Source organism: Hylobates moloch, unplaced genomic scaffold (assembly GCF_009828535.3).
Source record: "Hylobates moloch isolate HMO894 unplaced genomic scaffold, HMol_V3 SCAFFOLD_12, whole genome shotgun sequence".
NCBI lineage: Eukaryota > Metazoa > Chordata > Mammalia > Primates > Hylobatidae > Hylobates > Hylobates moloch.
The window spans coordinates 12,740,772-12,760,714 of NW_026652287.1; the positions used below are offsets into that span (position 1 = coordinate 12,740,772).

The window sequence follows — 19,943 nt, forward strand, 5'->3', positions numbered from 1 at the left end:
TTATGGGGAGAAATGAGCCGTTTTGGGGTGGAAATCTGGGCTCTCTGGGCATCTTAGCGCAGTGGTTGAAGTCCTTAGTTCTCAGCTGAGGCCCAGAAAGGCCTGTCTTCTCTTTTGACCTCTCAAGAGTGTTGAAGTGCTTGTCACTTTGACTACTTGCTCTTGACAAGAATACTCCTGTATTCTTGTCAGGAGAGCCTGGTTTGGGAGATTTTGTTTGTTTGTTTGCTCCCAAGAGCTCGCATGTGTGATCTCACTGCCATAGGAGCTCGCATGGGTGGTCTCACCGTCTGCCACAGGAGCTTCTGCCATAGGAGCTCCCATGTGTGGTCTCACCGTCTGCCATAGGAGCTCGCATGTGTGGTCTCACTGTCTGCCATAGCTCTGCTTTGCTTACTGAGGCTATGGGCAAAAATATATATAAAAGTTATATTAATCCTAGAAAATTTGGGAAATTAAAAAAAAACAAAAACAGACCAGGCTTGGTGGCTAATGCTTGTAATCCCAGGACTTTGGGAGGCTGAAATGGGAGGATTGCTTGAGCCCAGGAGGTTGAGGATACAGCGAGCCGTGATAATACCACCGCACTCCATCTGGGGGCGACAGAGCAAGACCCTGTCTTAAAAAGTAAATTAATTAATTAAAAAAATTAGAAAACCAAAATATTTTATCTACAGTTCTCCACCACGAAAATAATTAGTTATTTTTTAATTTTTTTTTTTTGAGATGGAGTCTCGCTCTTTTGCCAGGCTGGAGTGCACTGGCACAATCTCAGCTCACTGCAACCTCTGCCGCCTGGGTTCAAGCGATTCTCCTGCCTCAGCCTCCCGAGTAGCTGGGATTACAGGCGCCTACCACCACGCCTGGCTAATTTTTGTATTTTTAGTAGAGACAGGGTGAAACCATGTTGGCCAGGCTGGTCTCGAACTCGTGACCTCAGGTGATCCACCCGCCTCAACCTCCCAAAGTGCTGGAATTATAGGCTTGAGCCACCGTGCCTGGCCAATTACTGTTAATTTTTAAAATTACATTTAAAAATGGCATTCCTAAACTTAAAACTTATTCCCAAGTTATAACAAGTTATTCACAAAACTGATTTTTAATAGTTATACAATATCTCAACAAGTTTATATACCATAACTTACATAATTCTATCATTGGTCATATAGTGTCCAAGGTTTTTGGCTATTTTAAGTGATGCTGCAGTGAACATAAGGCATTTTCTGTATTTAAAATTATTCCCTAAAGCTGAATGCTCTATCAAAAGACAAACATTTTGAGATGAAGAAAGGAAAGATGTTAATAAAATTCTGAAAGGAAATTACCAGAAGTAATTTGCTAAAGATTCCAGAGTCTGGACAGGCCTTGGTCCTAAGAGAAGGGCGGGAGGTGCAAGAGCATTGAACTCCTGTTTGTTGAGGATGGGCCTGGGGTCCCTTGTAGGAGTCCCCGAGCAATCGCAGAGGGCCTTCAAGGAACCAGTCGGAGAGGGGACTTACTTGCCCTCCCTGTTCCGTGGGCAGTGAGGTTTGCATGCTAGGTGCCCCTGCCGAGCACTCCTTGCCAGCAGAATGGGGAAGTCAGGGTCCACAGTGGAACAGGCCTGGAGAAAGCAGGAGTCGGGCCTCACCTGAGCCACCTCCTGTGTTGTTGCAGGACTTGGCTCCGTACCTGCCCAGTGTGACGCCTGGCCTGAAAGCATCGCTTTTGGACCCTGTGCCTGAGGTGAGTCCGAGGTAGGCTGGGGGATGGGCCAGGCCCCTCATCCAGTCCCCGTAAATGCATTCCTGAGAATTCCCCAAAGCTGCTAAAGGGAAAGAGGCCCTCGGTGCCCCTCCCTGCTCCCATGTGGCTACCTTGTTTTGAGCCTCATCTTCTCACACCATCTCTGCTCTTGGTTACCTGACAGGTGCGGACTGTATCTGCAAAGGCCCTCGGGGCCATGGTGAAGGGCATGGGGGAGTCGTGCTTTGAGGACTTGCTGCCGTGGCTGATGGAGACACTGACTTATGAGCAGAGCTCTGTGGATCGCTCAGGCGCTGCACAGGGTAAGGCCAGAGCAGGTCCAGTGGGCCAGCCTGGGAGTGCTCTAAGGGGCCCTCAGATCCAGTGGACTCATTCTGTCCTTTGTTGCAGGGTTGGCTGAGGTCATGGCTGGTTTGGGGGTGGAGAAGTTGGAGAAGTTGATGCCAGAAATCGTGGCTACAGCCAGCAAAGTGGACATTGCACCCCATGTCCGAGATGGCTACATTATGATGTTTAACTACCTGCCCATCACCTTTGGAGACAAGTTTACTCCTTACGTGGGGCCCATCATCCCCTGTATCCTCAAAGTAGGTACCATGACCTTGGCTAGGGTAGAGTCCATGAGGAGGGCAGGAGGCAAGTGCCCTCCTAGAGAGCTAGAGTTCCCTGCTGGGTGGGGTTGGTGGGCACAGCCCTCAGCCTTCAGTGAGCCCCATGTTTTTTGGGCTGGGGGCCTGGGGGTGGCAGCTCTGGCCAACCCACCCTCTGTGTGCCCAGGCTCTTGCTGATGAGAATGAGTTTGTGCGTGACACTGCCCTGCGTGCGGGCCAGCGGGTTATCTCCATGTACGCTGAGACAGCCATCGCCCTGCTGCTGCCCCAGCTAGAGCAAGGCCTCTTTGATGACCTTTGGAGAATCAGGTGAGAACTTGGGCAGAAAGACACACTGGGGATGACTCGTGGTGGCTCATGCCTATAATCCGAGCGCTCTGGAAAGCCGAGGCAGGAGGATTGCTTAAACCCAGGAGTTTGCGATGAGCCCTGGCAACATAGTGAGACCCTGTCTCTATAAAAAATAAAAAATTAGCTGGAAATGGTGGTGCACACCTGTAATCCCAGCTACACAGGAGGCTGAGGCGGAAGGATCACTTGAGCCCCAGAGGTAGAGGTTGCAGTGAGCCAAGATTGTGCCACTGCACTCCAACCTGGGCAACAGAGCAAGACGCTGTCTTAAAAAGGAAAAAAAAAAGATCCAAAGGGCTGAACTTTGCATTTTGGTAACTCCAGTTGAGAAACGAAGAGCAGAATGTTGCCAAGAACTCTCTCAACTTTTTCCAGACCCTTGCTTTTAACCATTTTGTAACTTTTCCAGTTTCCTGTAGCAATGTCTTTATTCTGATTCTTTTTTAAAAAGTCCTCTCTATACAGGCTTCCAATTTGTATTCAAATTTTAAGTGTCAAGTACTCTTTAATCTAAAAATTTTACTTATGTGAATATATTTCAAGGATGTATGGAATGGTCGAGTGCTTAAAGCTGTTAGACATAAGGATGTTTGTTGCAGTATTGCTTACCATTTGAAAAATTGGAGGTTGATTTAAAAATATAGCACATTCATACAGTGGTCTTTTTTTTTTTTTTTCTTTTTGAGACAGAGTCTCGCTCTGTCACCCAGGCTGGAGTGCAGTGGCATGATCTCGGCTCACCGCAACCGCTGCCTCCCGGATTCAAGTGATTCTCCTGCCTCAGCCTTCTGAGTAGCTGGGATTACAGGCACCCGCCACCACGTTTGGCTAATTTTGTATTTTTAGTAGAGGCGTGGTTTCTCCATGTTGGTCAGGCTGGTCTCGAACCCCTGACCTCAGGTGATCCGCCTGCCTTGGCCTCCCAAAGTGCTGGGATTACAGGCGTGAGCCACCCCACCCGGCCTGAAATAGTTTATCCTTCTAAGGCCTCTCCTGGTTCCTCTACTTCTGATGATTAGTCTTTCCTACTTGCCTGTTAATGCTTCCCCTTTTTTATTCACTTTATTTTTTATAACTTTTGTTATAGAAATTTTTACGTGTTTTTAAAAAAGGTTTTTTTTTCCCTCAACATTAATGTATGTTCATTAGTAGAAGACTTGGAAAATATGTGGGCGAGTGTAAAGAAATGTAAACCACCTGACTCTTCCCATTCCAAGATGACCGTCATGAGTATTTTGGGTGCACTTCTTTCCATCTTCTGTGCAGTGCTCATTTGTGCCGAGCCCACTCCTTGCAGCTGTGTGACTGTGCTGTTGGCCTCCTTCTCAGGTTCAGCTCTGTTCAGCTCCTTGGGGATCTCCTGTTTCACATCTCAGGAGTCACTGGGAAGATGACCACAGAAACTGCCTCTGAGGATGATAACTTTGGAACTGCCCAGTCCAACAAGGTGCCTGCCCCGCAATGGCTTTCCCGCCCCTGCTGATGGTAGGGTGTGCCCTGATGCCCATGCCATAGAGGCTTCACCACTCTTTGTCCTCTGTCCCCTTCTACTGGCTGCAGGCGATCATCACTGCCCTGGGGGTAGAGCGGCGGAACCGGGTGTTGGCAGGGCTGTACATGGGCCGCTCAGACACCCAGCTGGTGGTGCGGCAGGCGTCCCTGCATGTCTGGAAGATTGTTGTCTCCAATACCCCCCGCACCTTGCGTGAGATCCTGCCCACTCTCTTTGGACTTCTGCTGGGTTTCCTGGCCAGCACGTGCGCAGATAAGAGAACGGTGAGTTTCCTGGGCCTTATTTTGGACCAGCAGCCCCAGTGCCTCCTTTCAGAGCCTAGAAAGCTGGGTCTGCAGAGCCTGGGCAAGTACCCATCCAGCCTGCCTAACAGAGGAACATCGTGCTCTTTACTTAGTCATTCTGCACATTTTAAAAATTATTTTTATTTTATTTTATTTATTTTTTTGAGACGGAATCTTGCTCTGTCGCCCAGGCTGGAGTGCAGTGGCGCAATCTCAGCTCACTGCAAGCTCTGCCTCCTGGGTTCACGCCATTCTCCTGCCTCAGCCTCCCGAGTAGCTGGGACTACAGGTATCCACCACCACACCCGGCTATTTTTTTGAATTTTTAGTAGAGACCGGGTTTCACCATGTTAGCCAGGATGGTCTCGATCTGTTGACCTCGTGATCTGACCACCTCAGCCTCCCAGAGTGCTGGGATTACAGGCGTGAGCCACCACGCCCGGCCTTTGCAAATATTTATTAGCATCTCCTGTGCACTAAGCAGGGGACTAGCACCCGGGGACATAATGGAGAAGAAAGGCAGCTTCATTCCTTATCCTCGTGAGAGGTAGTCTGGTCGAGGAGATGGATGTTAATCAAATAACCACACAAAGAGATGTAAAATGCGACTGTGGCCAGTGCTGCGTGGCACTGCAAATGCTTATAATAGCTGCATTTGACCTGCTGGGGAGGGATGGGCCTGTGTTAGTGAACGCTTCTCAGAAGAAATGATGCTGGAAGATGAAAGGTAAGTAAGCGCTAACCAGGTGAGGAGGTGGTGAAAGACCATTCCAGACAGAGGGAATAAATAATGTTTTAGATACAAAGACAGTATATGTAGAGGTCCCGTGGTGGGCAGGAACATAGCACCAGTAGGGGCTGAGCAAGGCCAGTGTGGCTGGAGTGAGGAGGCAGGGAGGAGCAGTGCGGCATGAGATCAGGCTGGCACGCTGGCAGGGGCAGACAGGTCAGTGGTCCCGGAGGAGGTGCCCAGATGGGCTGGTGATCATTTCTGCCCGTCTCCTTTGGTCTACTTCCAACCCCCATCCTTGGCAAGCAAATTGTGTATTTGGCTCTAAAGAAGGGTTTGCATGAGGTCTCAGAAAGTAGATGTTTTTTTTTTTCCTTAAAGCTTTGTTCCAGATTCAGCTCCCGCTCAGCCATAGCACAGTGTTAAGGCTTCAGTCATCCAGGGAAATTGGCCCTTGACTGTGCAGCAGATGATGAATTTTTTGTTCATATGTAAGGTGCTGGCTCTTAATGTTAGGTTGTGTAGATATGTGTGAAACAGATAATTTTTTGGTAGTGTTTTGCAAGCACTACAGAGAGTATTTGGGGGCTCTTTAGGGGTAAGAGCATTTGGGGAAGTTAAGTCAGTGATTCAGATAAAGCCTGGGAGGTTTCAGGGCGCTCATTCTGGAGTCCTCCTGTGGGTGCCCTGGGCTTTGCAGGGACTTTACTTCCTGGCCTGGTCTCTGTTGACAGATTGCAGCTAGAACATTGGGAGATCTTGTGCGGAAGTTAGGGGAGAAAATCCTCCCTGAGATCATCCCCATCCTTGAGGAAGGCCTGAGGTCTCAGAAGAGCGACGAGAGACAGGGTGTGTGCATTGGCCTAAGTGAGATCATGAAGTCCACCAGCCGGGACGCCGTGAGTATCTTCCAGGGATCCCGCCAGCTGTGCACTGCAGGCGACCTGACCCAGAGGGCGGGGGAGGGTTACTGAAGGAGGTTCACCTCTAGGGGGTTTGCGCTGCCCTCAGGGATGAGCCAATCTCACTCTGGGGAGGTGCTGGCTGGGCCACATGGACTTGAGGCTCCATCTTCTCAGCTTTCCTATCAGTTTTGCAGGCTAAGAGCTAAGTGATTTGGATGCCTCCTTGAGTGGCCTTTGGAAACTGGAGATGATCGCTCTCTTACAACTGTGGAGGTTGCTCAGGATCAGTCCCTTTTGTGATGCTGTATAAGTCCAGTTAAAATGTGTGCACCTCCTTCTGGGAAAGGGGGTGGACGGCTGTGTGAGTGGGTAGGGCAGGAGGGAGCGGGAGGGGGCGTGCACTCACCCTTAGCAGGAGGGGAGCAGGTAAGAGTTGTGGTGCCCCGTGGGAGGAAGCGTATTGTGTCTGGCAACAATACTGTTTCCATAGCAGCAACATTCAAGGGGTGTGAAGTCCATTACTCTTACTTGGTTCCCGAGGTAAGTGATCCTTGGAGACCCCCCTGGGGAGTAGGTTAGGAATGCTTATAGGCACTGCCTTCGTGTTTGGATGAAAACGCCAAAGCAATTAATCGGATGGCCTGCTAGAAATGTAAGCAAGTAGCCAGTTGCTTGGCTTAGGCATCCTTGTCTGAATCCCTAGGATAACGGATCCCTCTTCTCCTATATTGATGTTTTCTTACGTTTGGTTTTTAAAATTTACATTTGGCAAGGAATCAAAAGAAATTCTGTCATCAAAAAGAGTTGTGATTCATTGGAGAGACAGAGTTCCACAGAGGCTGAGTTCTTGTCTGCAAAGTCCCCACAGTCCAATGGCGAGGCCCACATGCCAACCAGTCATTAGAATGCAGAGTGGGCTTTGCTGTGCTGGGATCGTTACTGAGGGAGCAGAGCCATTATTGGCTCCAGTGTAGACCCAAAGCCTTCATAGAGCACAAAGTCTGGATTGAGACTTGAAGAAGGACTTGGAGTTTTCCAAGAGAATAAGCAAAAGAAAGAGTCCAGGGAGAGAGGGGGCCAGATGCCATGGGAAGGAGTTTGCAGTTCTTAGAGAAGATGGGAGGTATATTGAGAATTCACCTAAAAGATTCAAGCTATTGATTATTAAGTCTCAGTGAAGGATACATGGGGGTGCATCACATCCTCTCTGCTTTTTTTTTTTTTATTATTATTATTGAGACAGGGTCTTACTCTGTCACGCAGGCTGGAGTGCAGTGGTGCGATCATAGCTCATTGTAACCTTGACCTTCTGGGCTCAAGTGATCCCCTCGCTATGGCCTCCTGAGTAGCTGGGGACTATAGGGGTGCACCACCACACCTGGCTAATTTTTGCATTTTTAGTAGAGATGAGGTCTCACTATGTTGCCCAGGCTGGTCTCAAACTCCTGGCCTCAAGTGATTCTCTTGCCTCCACCTCCCAAAGTGTTGGGACTACAGGCGTGAGCCACTGTGCATGGCCCCTCTCTACTTTTTAATTTTTTTAGTATTTTTAGTTTAAGACAGTCTCACTCTGCCGCCCAGGCAGGAGTACAGGAGCACCATCTCTGTTGGCTACAGGCTCTGCTTCCTGGGTTCAAGCGATTCTCGTGCCTCAGCCTCCTGAGTAGCTGGGATTACAGGTGTGCACCACCACACCCAGCTAATTTTTGTATTTTTAGTAGAGATAGGGTTTTGCCATGTTGAAACCGGCTGGTCTCAAACTCCTGGCCTCAAGTCATCCGCCCACCTTGGCCTCCCAAAGTGCTGGGATTACAGGCGTGAGCCACCGTGCCCGGCCCTTTCTCTCCTTTTTTTTTTATTTCACAGTAAAGAGTTAAGTTAAAAGACAAGTCAGGCAAAGAGAGTTAGGGTGGCCTAGCTGGGTCAGAGTCCCCTGCCTGTGCTTCTTGTCTGCTTGTGCTCCTTCTTTGCCTTTCCTGCATCTGGTACAGTTGTAGCTTGCCATTGCAGGTGCTGTATTTCTCTGAATCCCTTGTGCCCACGGCAAGGAAGGCTTTGTGTGACCCACTGGAGGAGGTCAGAGAGGCGGCAGCCAAGACTTTCGAGCAGCTGCATTCCACCATCGGCCACCAGGCTCTGGAGGACATTCTCCCATTTTTACTAAAGCAGCTGGTGAGTGGATCTACCACACACTTACCTACCAGTTTGGCTTTTGCTGTCTTTGTAGATGCAAAATGCAGGGCGATTATTCTGCCAAGGCAGTTGCAATGTGGGCCCTCCAGAGGGAGTGTGTATAGCAAGATCAGACTTGGCTTAGTGCTTCGCCTTTGACAGTGAGGAAATGTGGGTGCAACAGGAGGGAGGGAAGCAAGTGGAGAAGGAAGTTGGCGGTGGCTGGTTGAGACAGCAGAGATGCAGATTCCTCAGGGTTGTCCCCAACACCCTCTGCAGGATGACGAGGAGGTGTCAGAGTTTGCCTTGGATGGTCTGAAGCAAGTCATGGCTATTAAGAGTCGTGTGGTGCTGCCCTACCTTGTGCCCAAGGTAAATCCCAACATGTGGTCAACACCCTCTGGCTCCAGGGCATTGACATTCCAGGGCCTGCAATGAAGACCAGTTCTGAACGTAGATGTTGGGGGGCTGGGAGAGGAGGGTGCAGTGCATGCACTACATCCTTCCCCTGTTGTCTTCTAAGATATGCTAGAGTAGATGCTTGGCTCTGAGCAGTGGGCTTGGGCTCTCTTGCCCACCCGTCTGTTCCCAGAGCCTAGCGCAGCACCTGGCACAGTATTCACTGAGTTAATGTTTGTCATTCCACCAGCTGACAACGCCACCTGTCAACACCCGGGTGCTGGCTTTCCTTTCGTCAGTGGCTGGTGATGCCCTCACCCGTCATCTTGGCGTGATCCTCCCAGCAGTCATGCTAGCCCTGAAGGAAAAGCTTGGGACCCCAGATGAGCAGCTGGTAAGGGGCGAGCCTGCTCCTGCTTTCTCATGTCCCGTCTGCCTGGATCCCTGCTCAGCACACATGTCCCTTGTGGTTTGCAGGAGATGGCCAATTGTCAGGCTGTGATCCTCTCCGTAGAGGATGACACAGGGCACCGGATCATCATCGAGGATCTGCTTGAGGCCACCCGCAGCCCTGAGGTGGGCATGAGGCAAGCTGCTGCCATCATCCTCAACATCTACTGTTCCCGCTCGAAGGCTGACTACACCAGCCACCTGCGGAGCCTGGTCTCGGGCCTGATCCGCCTCTTCAATGACTCCAGCCCTGTGGTTCTGGAGGAGAGCTGGGATGCCCTAAATGCCATCACTAAGGTGAGGGGACTGCTGACCCCACAGCCAACTTTTGCTTTTAGAAAATTCCAGACATTTACAGGAATAGACTTATAAGAATCCCCCACGTACCTGTCACTCAGCTTTGGCGTTTACCCACTCGTGGCGAGTCTTGTTTATACTCCCGCCCACGCTTTCCCCATACATTCTTTGGAAGCAGTCTTGAGAGGGCTGTACATCCTCTCGCTTTTTCCTGGATTCCTGTAGAAGCTGGATGCTGGCAACCAGTTGGCACTCATTGAAGAGCTGCACAAGGAAATCCGGCTCATAGGGAACGAGAGCAAAGGCGAGCATGTGCCAGGATTCTGCCTCCCGAAGAAGGTAAGCCAGAGCCTCGTGCAGGGGACTGTGGGCATGCAGTCTGCTGTGCCTTTCTGGCCCTTACCCCTGTCCCAGGTCTGTGGTAGGGCTGCTGGAGCAGCAGCTGTGGTGGTTGGTGTTTAGCACCTTCACAGACAGCATGTTTTCTTCCATGGCAGTCAGATGGGGACAGGGTTCACGCTGCCTTTGGTTTAAGCTCTGCAGGTCACCTTGGCCAGAGGGAGCGGGCCACAGGGTAACAGCAGTGCATGTTCCCTCTGTGTGATAGGCCTGTTGGGGCCCTTGTCTTCTTTTCTCTGCCAAGACCGTTCCATAGCCAGCCCTTTCAGGCTGTGATCCTGAGATTCAGCCTGAATCAATATCTCCCATGGAGTTGAGGGGAGGACAGCTGTCAGGACCACTTTGCTTGCATGGGAGACACTGGGGCCCAGAGTGTTTGAGCTTTGACTCTCAGTTGTGGTTCTTTTGTCAGGGAGTGACCTCCATCCTTCCAGTGTTGCGGGAAGGAGTCCTGACAGGCAGCCCTGAGCAGAAAGAGGAGGCAGCCAAAGCCTTAGGCTTGGTGATCCGCCTGACCTCGGCTGACGCCCTGAGGCCCTCCGTGGTCAGCATCACTGGCCCTCTGATCCGCATCCTGGGGGACAGGTTCAGCTGGAATGTGAAGGCGGCTCTGCTCGAGACACTCAGCCTCTTGTTGGCTAAGGTGAGTGGCTGATGAGTTTGTTCAGATCTTAGAGAACAGGTCTGTCTGCAGGAGCCTGATATAAGGTGTCATGTAGCAGCAGGGCAACAGGTTTATTGTGGAAAGCAACATAGCAGAGGGAGGTAAGACCTTGGACTTCAGACATGCTATACCATGGGGTCAATTCCAAGTCGTCCTTACTAGCTCTGTGACCAGGATGACCTTGGGAAAGCCGTATAACCCAAGCCTGTTTCCTCACCTACAATGTGAGACTAATAAAACCAGCTGCCTCATGAAGGGCTGCTAGATGTGGGGATTAGATGAGGTTATGTCCAGCATGATGCCTGCTACATACTAAGCACTCAGTACATGTGAAATGCTATTATTTTGAAAAACTACTTTTTCAAAGGAAAAAATTCAGGATCACATAAATACAAGGAAAACATTGTTTAAAGCTATTGCAGTTCTTTTTTTTTTTTTTTTTTGAGACGGAGTCTAGCTCTGTCGCCCAGAGCTGGAGTGCAGTGGCGTGATCTCGGCTCACTGCAACCTCCGCCTCCTGGGTTCAAGCAATTCTTCTGCCTCAGTCTCCCAAGTAGCTGGGATTACAGGCATCTGCCACCACACCTGGCTAATTTTTTTGTATTTTTAGTAGAGACAGGGTTTCATCAGGCTGGTCTCGAACTCCTGACCTCGCCCAGCTCAGATTTACCAGCTCCCCCATCCCCTTTGGGTGCCTGCCACAGCCTGCGCACCCACCCAACTCCAGCATTTCCAGACCTTCATTGGCACTGAACCTCCGAACAGTCATTCTGGTTTTCCTAATTAACAATAAGTAAGCCAGGCGTGGTGGCTCACGCCTGTAATCCCAGCACTTTGGGAGGCCGAGGTGGGCGGATCACCTGAGGTCGGGAGTTCGAGACCAGCCTGACCAACATGGAGAAACTCTGTCTCTACTAAAAATACAAAATTAGCCAGGCATGGTGACGGGTGCCTGTAATCCCAGCTACTCAGGTGGCTGAGGCAGGAGAATTGCTTAAACCCGGGAGGCGGAGGTTGCAGTGAGCTGAGATTGTGCCTTGCACTCCAGTCTGGGTAACAAGAGCAAAACTCCGTCTCAAAAAAAAAACAAAAAAACAAACAAACAAAAAAAACAGTAAGTAAATCTTTACTCTTGGACCCACCTGTATTTTATCAAAAGTGTGCCTGTGTTTCTGTATAGTCAGGCTGAACTGGATTTTTAGTTAGGTGGGTACACATTTGTGCAGGGAGGATTCTCCAAGGTCATTTGTTTCACAGGCTTGTTCTGAGGGCTGAATGTGGAGTGCGTATCCCACTGTCAGTTGCTCAGTAGATGGGCTCTGCTATTATACATCGAGTCCCTGTCCCTGTATTGGCATTAGAACTGTGCTTCAACACTGCCGACAGTCTGCCCTGCTCATTAATGTATTCATAGGAGGTTTTGAGTCACTTATCGATATGGACGGGTCTCCAGTAAGCCAAACCCTAACGCAGCCAAGGCTGTGAGACAGCTCCCTCAGATAGCGACCGCCGCCTCCTCGGCCTCCTACTCCTCCAGTGTATCAAAGCATGCTGGATATGACCAGGAGGCCAAGCGAAACCTGTCTGTGCTTGGCCTCTCTGACGGGCTGTCTGTCCCCAGCCCTGTGTGAGAGCTGGACTCGCTGTGGTGGCTTGGGATTGTCATTTGTTCTCGTGCCTGTGGTACACTGTGGCTTTGGGTCCACCACAACTGTCTTTCATGGATGTGGGTTCCTCCCACAGGTTGGGATTGCCCTGAAGCCCTTCCTGCCCCAGCTGCAGACCACTTTCACCAAAGCCCTGCAGGACTCCAACCGGGGGGTGCGCCTGAAGGCCGCAGATGCTCTGGGGAAGCTCATTTCCATCCACATTAAGGTGGATCCCCTCTTCACAGAGCTGCTCAACGGCATCCGCGCCATGGAGGACCCAGGTGTCAGGTACGGCACTGGCAAGGGAGCACTGTGGCCCTCCAGGAGGCCAGGGGTTGCTGTGGGCCGAACCTGCGCTGGCAGGAGGGGTGGTGGTGGAGGCACCCAGGGCTTAAGGCGGTGCATCACTTCTGCAGGGACACCATGCTGCAGGCCCTGAGGTTTGTGATTCAGGGAGCAGGGGCCAAAGTGGATGCCGTCATCCGGAAAAACATCGTCTCACTCCTGCTGAGCATGCTGGGACACGATGAGGTACGGCTGCAGGCAAGACTAGTGGCACCACTGATTCCCCCCTCCTCCTTAGGTTGAGTTCTTCACTTTGTGTTAGAACCAGTATAGCTCAGTAGTAATAAGCATTCCTGACATTGCTGTCACTCTGTATGCTTCACCAATATTTCCTCAGGTTTCAAGGGAAATGGGGCAGGTATTGTGGATATATTGGTTATTTCTGTTTTTTTTTTTTTGTTTTTTTTTTTTTTTGGCTGAGTCTTGCTGTGTCACCGAGGCCGGAGTGCAGTGGCACAATCTCGGCTCACTGCAACCTCCGCCTCCTATCAAGCGATTCTCCTGCCTCAGCCTCCCGAGTAGCTGGGATTACAGGTGTCCGCCACCATACCCAGCTAATACTTGTACTTTTAGTAGAGATAGGGTTTCACCATGTTGGTCAGTCTGGTCTCAAACTCCTGACCTCAGGTGATCCACCCGCCTCGGCCTCCCAAAGTGCTGGGATTACAGGCATGAGCCACTGCACCCAGCCAGTTATTTCTGTTTTATAGATGAGGCACGTAAGCTTTGTAGAGACCCAGACCTCTCACCAATTTGCTCTCTGATCTTAAAGAAGTCACTTTCTCTGTCTGCCTCTCCTTTCCACTTTTGTAAAATGAAGAGGTTTATTTATTGTTTTGTGAAACATTTGCCGAGCTAAAGGGCCTATTCCAGAGGTGCATAGACCTCGTGGTCACAGACCTCAAGAAACTTAGTGTGTAGTGGGATAAATGGTCTCCAGGGTGTGTCCTGGTGGGAAGTCTTAGAGGTCTATTTTCGAGGGTGAGACTTGTCTTGGCCATACCCAGCAAGTAATAGAGTCCAAACCAGAAGCCCTGGACTCCTGGTTCTGTCCCAGTTCCATCAGCCTCACCTAGTCTGGAAGCATCTGTCAAATATTTGGCTGCCAGCACTGTGGGGCCAGTAGGGAGTTGAGTCTATGGAGAAGAGTTTTCTATTCCCTTTTCAGACAGCCCTCTGTTGTGGCCTAATTTACTTTGTAGGGCCAATCTAGGAGGAGAGGGCCTTTGGGCTCACATGGTTTTACACTTCATTGACACACACACCCACACACACTCCTCCTGCCCACACCCCCAACACACACACTTGCTGCTGCACTTCCCATGACTCCAAAGGCCTAGTTCTGGTCCCCAAGTGACAGCTGTCGGACTCCAGCCCCAGCCTTCTCTGTGGGACAGATGGGAAAGTCTGCTGTCTTGGTCACAGTCTGTCAGGGCTTCTACAGAGTCATGTGTACAGTGCAAGCAAAAATTAGTATTGAAACATATTTGCATTTTACCACAGTGCAGCTTAAAATAGATGAAGTTGAAGAGAGTGGGTGTCAGAGCCAGCTTTAGCTTGGCACCTGGGCTTCCGCTTCAAGCTCAGAGGCCCAAACTGCTGGCAGCCCATTCTCTTACCCTCTGAACCTCCACTCAGATCGAAAGTGGCAGTTCAGGGTGCCAGCCTGGCATTAGCTTTTTGGGTTATTGAGTCCCTGGTTGGTGGTTTGTTTTGGGGACATGTTGAGTTGGCACCTATATAATAAGGAACATAACTTAAGATCCTCTCTTGGTATTCCATAGTTAGCTGGCCAGGGAGGAGCATGGAGCCGCTCGCGTACCTGGCTCTGATTTGAACAGGAAGTACTTGCCTTTCCTTATCTTCCTTGGCTTGATTAGTGGCTTTAGTTTGACTTCCTAGGATGAACCCAAGTAATTTTGGTGGCAGTGGGGCACTCATGCAGTAGGGAGATAGCAGGAGTCATTCTGGCCACAAGATGACACAAGCTCTGTGGGAGAAAGGAGCTCAGAGTGGCCGTCTCTAGCTGGCTTCCCTGGTGGCTGGAGGCAGGTGCCTCCCCTCCTGCCCCTCCCGCCCCTCCCTGCCTCACGGGGCTGTTGATAGTAATTGAGATAATAAATATGAAACATTCAGCCTTCCTAAGAAGAAAGGTGCTATGTAAATACAGTTATTACTGCTATTACAAGGATGATTACCATATGCATACACACTGGGGTTTTCTATAATTAAGTGAAGTGCTGGGTGTGCAATGTTTAACTGCATACCAGTGGCAGCCCAATCTGGCAGGAGAGCACGAGTGCCTACAGGAAGGACTGGATCTTGAGTCTCTGAGTTGGCTTGTTCCACCTTCTTTGTTGCTGTCCATCCTGGGCTCTAGAGCTGCCTGCCCTGGTTCCCGCACAGCTGGTGCTGTTCCCTGCACCCCCTCACTCCCTTCTCTTCCCTGTCAGGACAACACTCGCATCTCGTCAGCTGGGTGCCTAGGGGAACTGTGTGCCTTTTTGACTGAAGAGGAGCTTAGTGCTGTTCTACAGCACTGCTTGCTGGGTAAGTACACTGGAGAGTTCCCCTTCAGGGACCTGGGCCTCTCAGCCCTAGTGAAGAGTCGACGGGCATCTCCCTCCCTCCCTCAGAGGATCTTTTAGCAACTGGACTGTCCATTCCTTGGGAATCCAGCAGTTAAGCAAAATCCAGGCCAGGGGTGGTGGCACTCACCTGTAGTCCCAGCTACTCAGGAGGCAGAGATGGGAGGATCAATTGAGCCCAAGAGTTCAAGGTTGCAGTGAGCCTTGATCACACCCCTGCACTCCAGCCTGGGTGACAGAGCGAGGCCCTGTCTCTAAAACAAACAAACAATACTGAATTTGCAGTGGTCCCGTAGCCCTGAATGTCTCTGCTCAAAGAACACAGCTGTAAGCCTGGAGTGGTTCATGAGCAGGCTTTCCTTACTTTCCTTAATGTGCCGCTTTGGGGAGCTTCTGCCAAGATAGCAGGGAGGTCCATGTGAATGTGGCCTGGAGCTTTCCTTGTGCTCCAAGTCAGCACACTGGTCCCCAGCGGGGTGGACCCATGGGCCTCATGGGTGCTGGGGACATGCCGTAAAATGCCAGTTGATCCCAGTCGTGTCCTTCCACCCAGCGGATGTGTCCGGCATTGACTGGATGGTTCGGCACGGGCGGAGCCTGGCACTTTCCGTGGCTGTGAATGTGGCTCCTGGCAGGCTTTGTGATGGCAGATACAGCAGTGATGTTCAGGAAATGATCCTGAGCAGTGCCACGGCGGACAGGGTAAGGCATTTGGGCCGTATCCCATAGGCATAGACCATATCTCATAGAGCATATCCCATAGGCAGCACCTTGTGGACACAGCACGGGTGGACCCCAGACTGGGGCTTAAGAAGCTTGGTTCTAATTTTACCTTTGTCAGTAACTTGCTGTGCCTTGGACCAGCACTTGATCCCTTTGGGCCCCAGTTTCATCATCTAAACAAGGAATTTGGGTTGAAGAATCTAGATGCCCCTTCTGGGCCAGGTCTTGGATCCCTGTTCCTGGGAACCAGTGACTGTGCTCATCTGCCTCAGCCGGGGCAGCCTGCCTGAGTGAGAGCTGTCATGGTGTCCCTGGTAAGGGGTGACATGGTGGAGGGTCCCAGAGATTACTAGGAACTGGGGTTTTCCTGGCTCTGGGGAAGGGGCGGGGGGCCTCCTGTCTAGCGCTGTCTGTTCTCCACAGATCCCCATCGCGGTGAGCGGGGTCCGGGGCATGGGCTTTCTCATGAGATACCACATCGAGACAGGTGGAGGGCAGTTGCCGGCCAAACTTTCCAGCCTGTTTGTTAAGGTGAGTGGGGGCCAAGCACGTGTTTAATCCCTAACACCTGGTTTGTGAGGAGGTCCTAGGATCAGAGACCACCAGCAGTGCACCCTCAACTAGTTGTGTGCTAGTTCTCCGTGGACGGCCTCCAGGAGATCGCCGAACTCTTAGGGATGGAATGTAGGGGGTTTCTGTGTGTGCTTTACACTGCAATAGAGCCTAACTTTTTGTCAGATTCTCAAATTGACCTGTGACTCTGAATCAAGTTAGCAATCGCTATTTTAGGCATTCTTTCTAGGCACCCTAGTTTTGTAAAATTAGATACAGACCTGGGTTCCCATCTTAATACCTCTTTTCCCTCCTTCCTCTTCTAGCTGGCCCAGCACTTCTTGGTGTGGTTACTATGCTGTGTGCCGGGCCCTAGTTAGGAAAGCCAAGGAATGTGCCAGCAGGGCTCCCGTGGCCCGTGTGATATGGCGTGCTTCTGAAGCGTTACTGTGCACAGAAATCAGAGCCAGAGTGCACTTTAGTGAGATGGGGCCATGCCTGGTACTCTAACCAGCTCTCAGCACCAGTGTCAGTGGTGCTGTGCGTGGACCTTGCCTTGAGTAATGAGGTTCCCAAGGGTGACTGCCTCCCCCCGCAGCACCGGGAACCCACGGAGTTTCTGAGGGGCCTGATTCGATTGAGCCTCGTCTGTGATGACATCAGCCTGCACCTGCTTGTTCACTTGGCATTATCCTGAAGGTGTAGAGATGAAAAAGGCAGACAGGATCCCTGGAGCCCATGGGGAAGACCCTGATATAGATAAGATTGGTAGGGGGCACCTCTAAAGGATGACATGGGAGCTGGGACCTGCAGGATGGGAAGGAACTAACCTAGAGAGGATCTGGGGCAAGCACGGCCCAAGTGGTGGGACCAGCCAGGGCAGAGGCCCGAGGCCCTAGGCCCTGGGATGTTCGAGAAAGTAAAAACGCATGCGGGCTGAGAGTAGTGAGCAAGGGGAGAGTGGCATGAGATGAGGGTGCAGGGAGCCAGGGCTGAGTCATGCTGGGACCCTCCCACAGGAGCAGGGGGGTCAGTGTCCACGCTGTAGGGAGAGTGTCGAGGCTGGGCATTTGGGCTGCTTCAAGGAACAGATGATGTGCCTATCCAGAAGCCTGTTGGTGGTTCTTTTCAGTGTCTGCAGAACCCATCCAGCGACATCAGGCTGGTGGCTGAGAAGATGATCTGGTGGGCAAATAAGGACCCGCTGCCTCCCCTGGACCCCCAGGCCATCAAGCCCATCCTGAAGGCTCTTCTTGACAACACCAAGGATAAGAACACCGTGGTCAGGGCCTACAGCGACCAGGCAATTGTCAACCTCCTCAAGATGCGGCAGGGCGAAGAGGTGTTTCAGGTGGGAGCCTGGGGGCCTCACTGGGGCGTGCTGTGAGCATTTGTCTTTCAGCTCTTCTTCAGCATGGAAATATTTAAACCACAGGCTCTTCTCTGCCATCATGGATGTGCTAGCTTTCAGGAGCAGATTAAGATTTGGGTGACTGGGGCTGGGCGCGGTGGCTCATGCCTGTAATCCCAGCACTTTGGGAGGCTAAGGCAGGCAGATCACCAAGTCAGGAGATCGAGGCTAACACGGTGAAACCCCGTCTCTACTAAAAATACAAAAAAATTAGCCAGGCATGGTGGTGGGCGCCTGTAGTCCCAGCTACTCGGGAGGCTGAAGCAGGAGAATGGCATGAACCCGGGAGACGGAGGTTGTGGTGAGCTGAGATCATGCCACTGCACTCCAGCCTGGGCGACAGAGCGAGACTCCGTCTCAAAAAAAAAAAAAAAAAAAAAAAGATTTGGGTGACTGGCCCAGTACCCGAAAACACACATTCCCATGGTTTTCAGACTTATTTCCGAGCAGGGCCCTTTCTTCAGATAATCTCATATGACACCCAAACAGACATAGCAGATCCCAGGAGAGCTGCCCAGTGGAAACCCAGAGTTGTGTTCACTCAGTCCCCAGCCCCCAGCAGCCTTGAAAGCCCAAAAGCTGGCCGGCCGTGGTGGCTCACACCTGTAATCTCAGCACTTTGGGAGGCCAAGGCAGGCGGATCACCTGAGGTCAGGAGTTGAGACCAGCCTGACCAACATAGAGAAATCCCATCTCTACTAAAAATACAAAATTAGCCAGGTGTGGTGGCGTATGTCTGTAATCCCAGCTACTCGGGAGGATAAGGCAGGAGAAACGCTTGAACCTGGGAGGCGGAGGTTGTGTTGAGCTGAGATCATGCCATTGCACTCCAGCATGGGCGACAAGAATGAAACTCCATCTCCAAAAAAAAAAAAAAAAAAAGCCCAAAAGCTGCAACTCCCACTGCCTCGTCTCATGAAAAGCATGATGGGGCCAGGTGCGGTGGCTCATGCCTGTAATCCCAATACTTTGGGAAGCCGAGGTGGGAAGATCACTGGAGCCCAGGAATTCAAGATCAGCCGGGCAACATAGTGAGACTCTGTTTCTATGAAAAAGGGGAAAATAGAAAAGCATGATGAGTGTTTTCATTGGCTTTCCCTGGATCCATCTGATTCCCTTATTTTGCCACATTCCACCTCAGTGTCTCTAGTTCTGGGGTTGACATTCATTTTTGTCTTTCTCTGATTGGAGAACGTGGCAGCCGTATGTTCTGACTATGTTTCCTCCCGCTCATCCTTCCCCACAGTCCCTCTCCAAGATCCTGGATGTGGCCAGTTTGGAGGTGCTGAATGAGGTTAACCGAAGGTCCCTGAAGAAGCTGGCCAGCCAGGCCGACTCCACGGAGCAGGTGGACGACACCATCCTGACATGAGAGGCCTGGGCCTGCAGCAGCATGGCCGCTCCACATCTTTGCTCAATGTTTTCATTTTTGAAAATACATTTGTTCCGATGGGGAGCTTGGAAGATGGCGTTCCCAGAAAGTATTTTAATATATCAATAGACCACAGCCAAAGCCTTAAACCCACACACAACTGAAAATTGCCTCCTCCATCTCTCACCTTTTCCTGTGGAGAAGAGAAGGAAAAGCGCACGCATGCGCCTCAGTAAATGGCAGCCCAGGAGCTGTTTGTCCAGTTTAGCATGGCTAGGTCTGGAACTATAATAGCAGGGTCAGACTGTGGGTTCCTCTTCTCCTGTGTTTGCGCTCTGGTTTGAGAGCTGGCGCTACCAACCTTTTGCCTAGATCCCAAGTGGGGCACAGACGGACCTCTGCCCAGTGTGGTGTGTCTGGCTTGGCTTTTCAATATTGTGAGGTCTGATTGGATCTGACCCCTGTCAGTTGAAAATGATCCACAGCTCTGGCAGTTCCCAAGTCTGGGGAGGGGTATAGGTTTGAAAGGCTGTTTGAAAGAGGAATGTTTAATAAAGGCTTTGATTTAATCTTGATATAAACAGATTTTTAAAAATCTCCACCCATTAAACATGAAGCTTCCTGCATCAGGAATAAGGAAAGGTTTGCAACTGTTTTGTAAGTATTCACAGTTCTCTGATTTCTGGACATATCTCTCCCCTGCTTTCGAAAGTCTTAGCAATCCCTGTAGACTTCTGTCCTGAGGTTGGGTTTTGAGAGATGTGCAGCCCGGCCTGTGATCT

General features: G+C 50.9%; 1 protein-coding gene across 2 annotated transcripts in view; it reads left to right on the plus strand.

Moving 5' to 3' along the window:
- GCN1 (GCN1 activator of EIF2AK4) overlaps positions 1-19,730 on the plus strand; it is a 69,329-nt gene extending 49,599 nt beyond the window's left edge. The window contains exons 39-58 of one of the 2 annotated variants that reach the window (XM_032168535.2): positions 1,657-1,725; positions 1,910-2,048; positions 2,137-2,333; positions 2,524-2,666; positions 4,038-4,155; positions 4,269-4,484; positions 5,970-6,134; positions 8,151-8,312; positions 8,592-8,684; positions 8,962-9,105; positions 9,189-9,458; positions 9,684-9,797; positions 10,270-10,500; positions 12,265-12,458; positions 12,587-12,701; positions 14,969-15,065; positions 15,657-15,805; positions 16,250-16,357; positions 17,511-17,729; positions 19,036-19,730. In XM_032168535.2, the coding sequence (XP_032024426.1) occupies positions 1,657-1,725; positions 1,910-2,048; positions 2,137-2,333; positions 2,524-2,666; positions 4,038-4,155; positions 4,269-4,484; positions 5,970-6,134; positions 8,151-8,312; positions 8,592-8,684; positions 8,962-9,105; positions 9,189-9,458; positions 9,684-9,797; positions 10,270-10,500; positions 12,265-12,458; positions 12,587-12,701; positions 14,969-15,065; positions 15,657-15,805; positions 16,250-16,357; positions 17,511-17,729; positions 19,036-19,161 (3,069 nt within the window). In that variant the 3' untranslated portion in view covers positions 19,162-19,730. Of the gene's footprint in view, positions 1-1,656; positions 1,726-1,909; positions 2,049-2,136; positions 2,334-2,523; positions 2,667-4,037; positions 4,156-4,268; positions 4,485-5,969; positions 6,135-8,150; positions 8,313-8,591; positions 8,685-8,961; positions 9,106-9,188; positions 9,459-9,683; positions 9,798-10,269; positions 10,501-12,264; positions 12,459-12,586; positions 12,702-14,968; positions 15,066-15,656; positions 15,806-16,249; positions 16,358-17,510; positions 17,730-19,035 lie in introns of those variants that run through there. The other variant, XM_058425083.1, reaches the window with a different exon arrangement.
- The last annotated feature ends 213 nt before the right edge of the window (positions 19,731-19,943 follow it).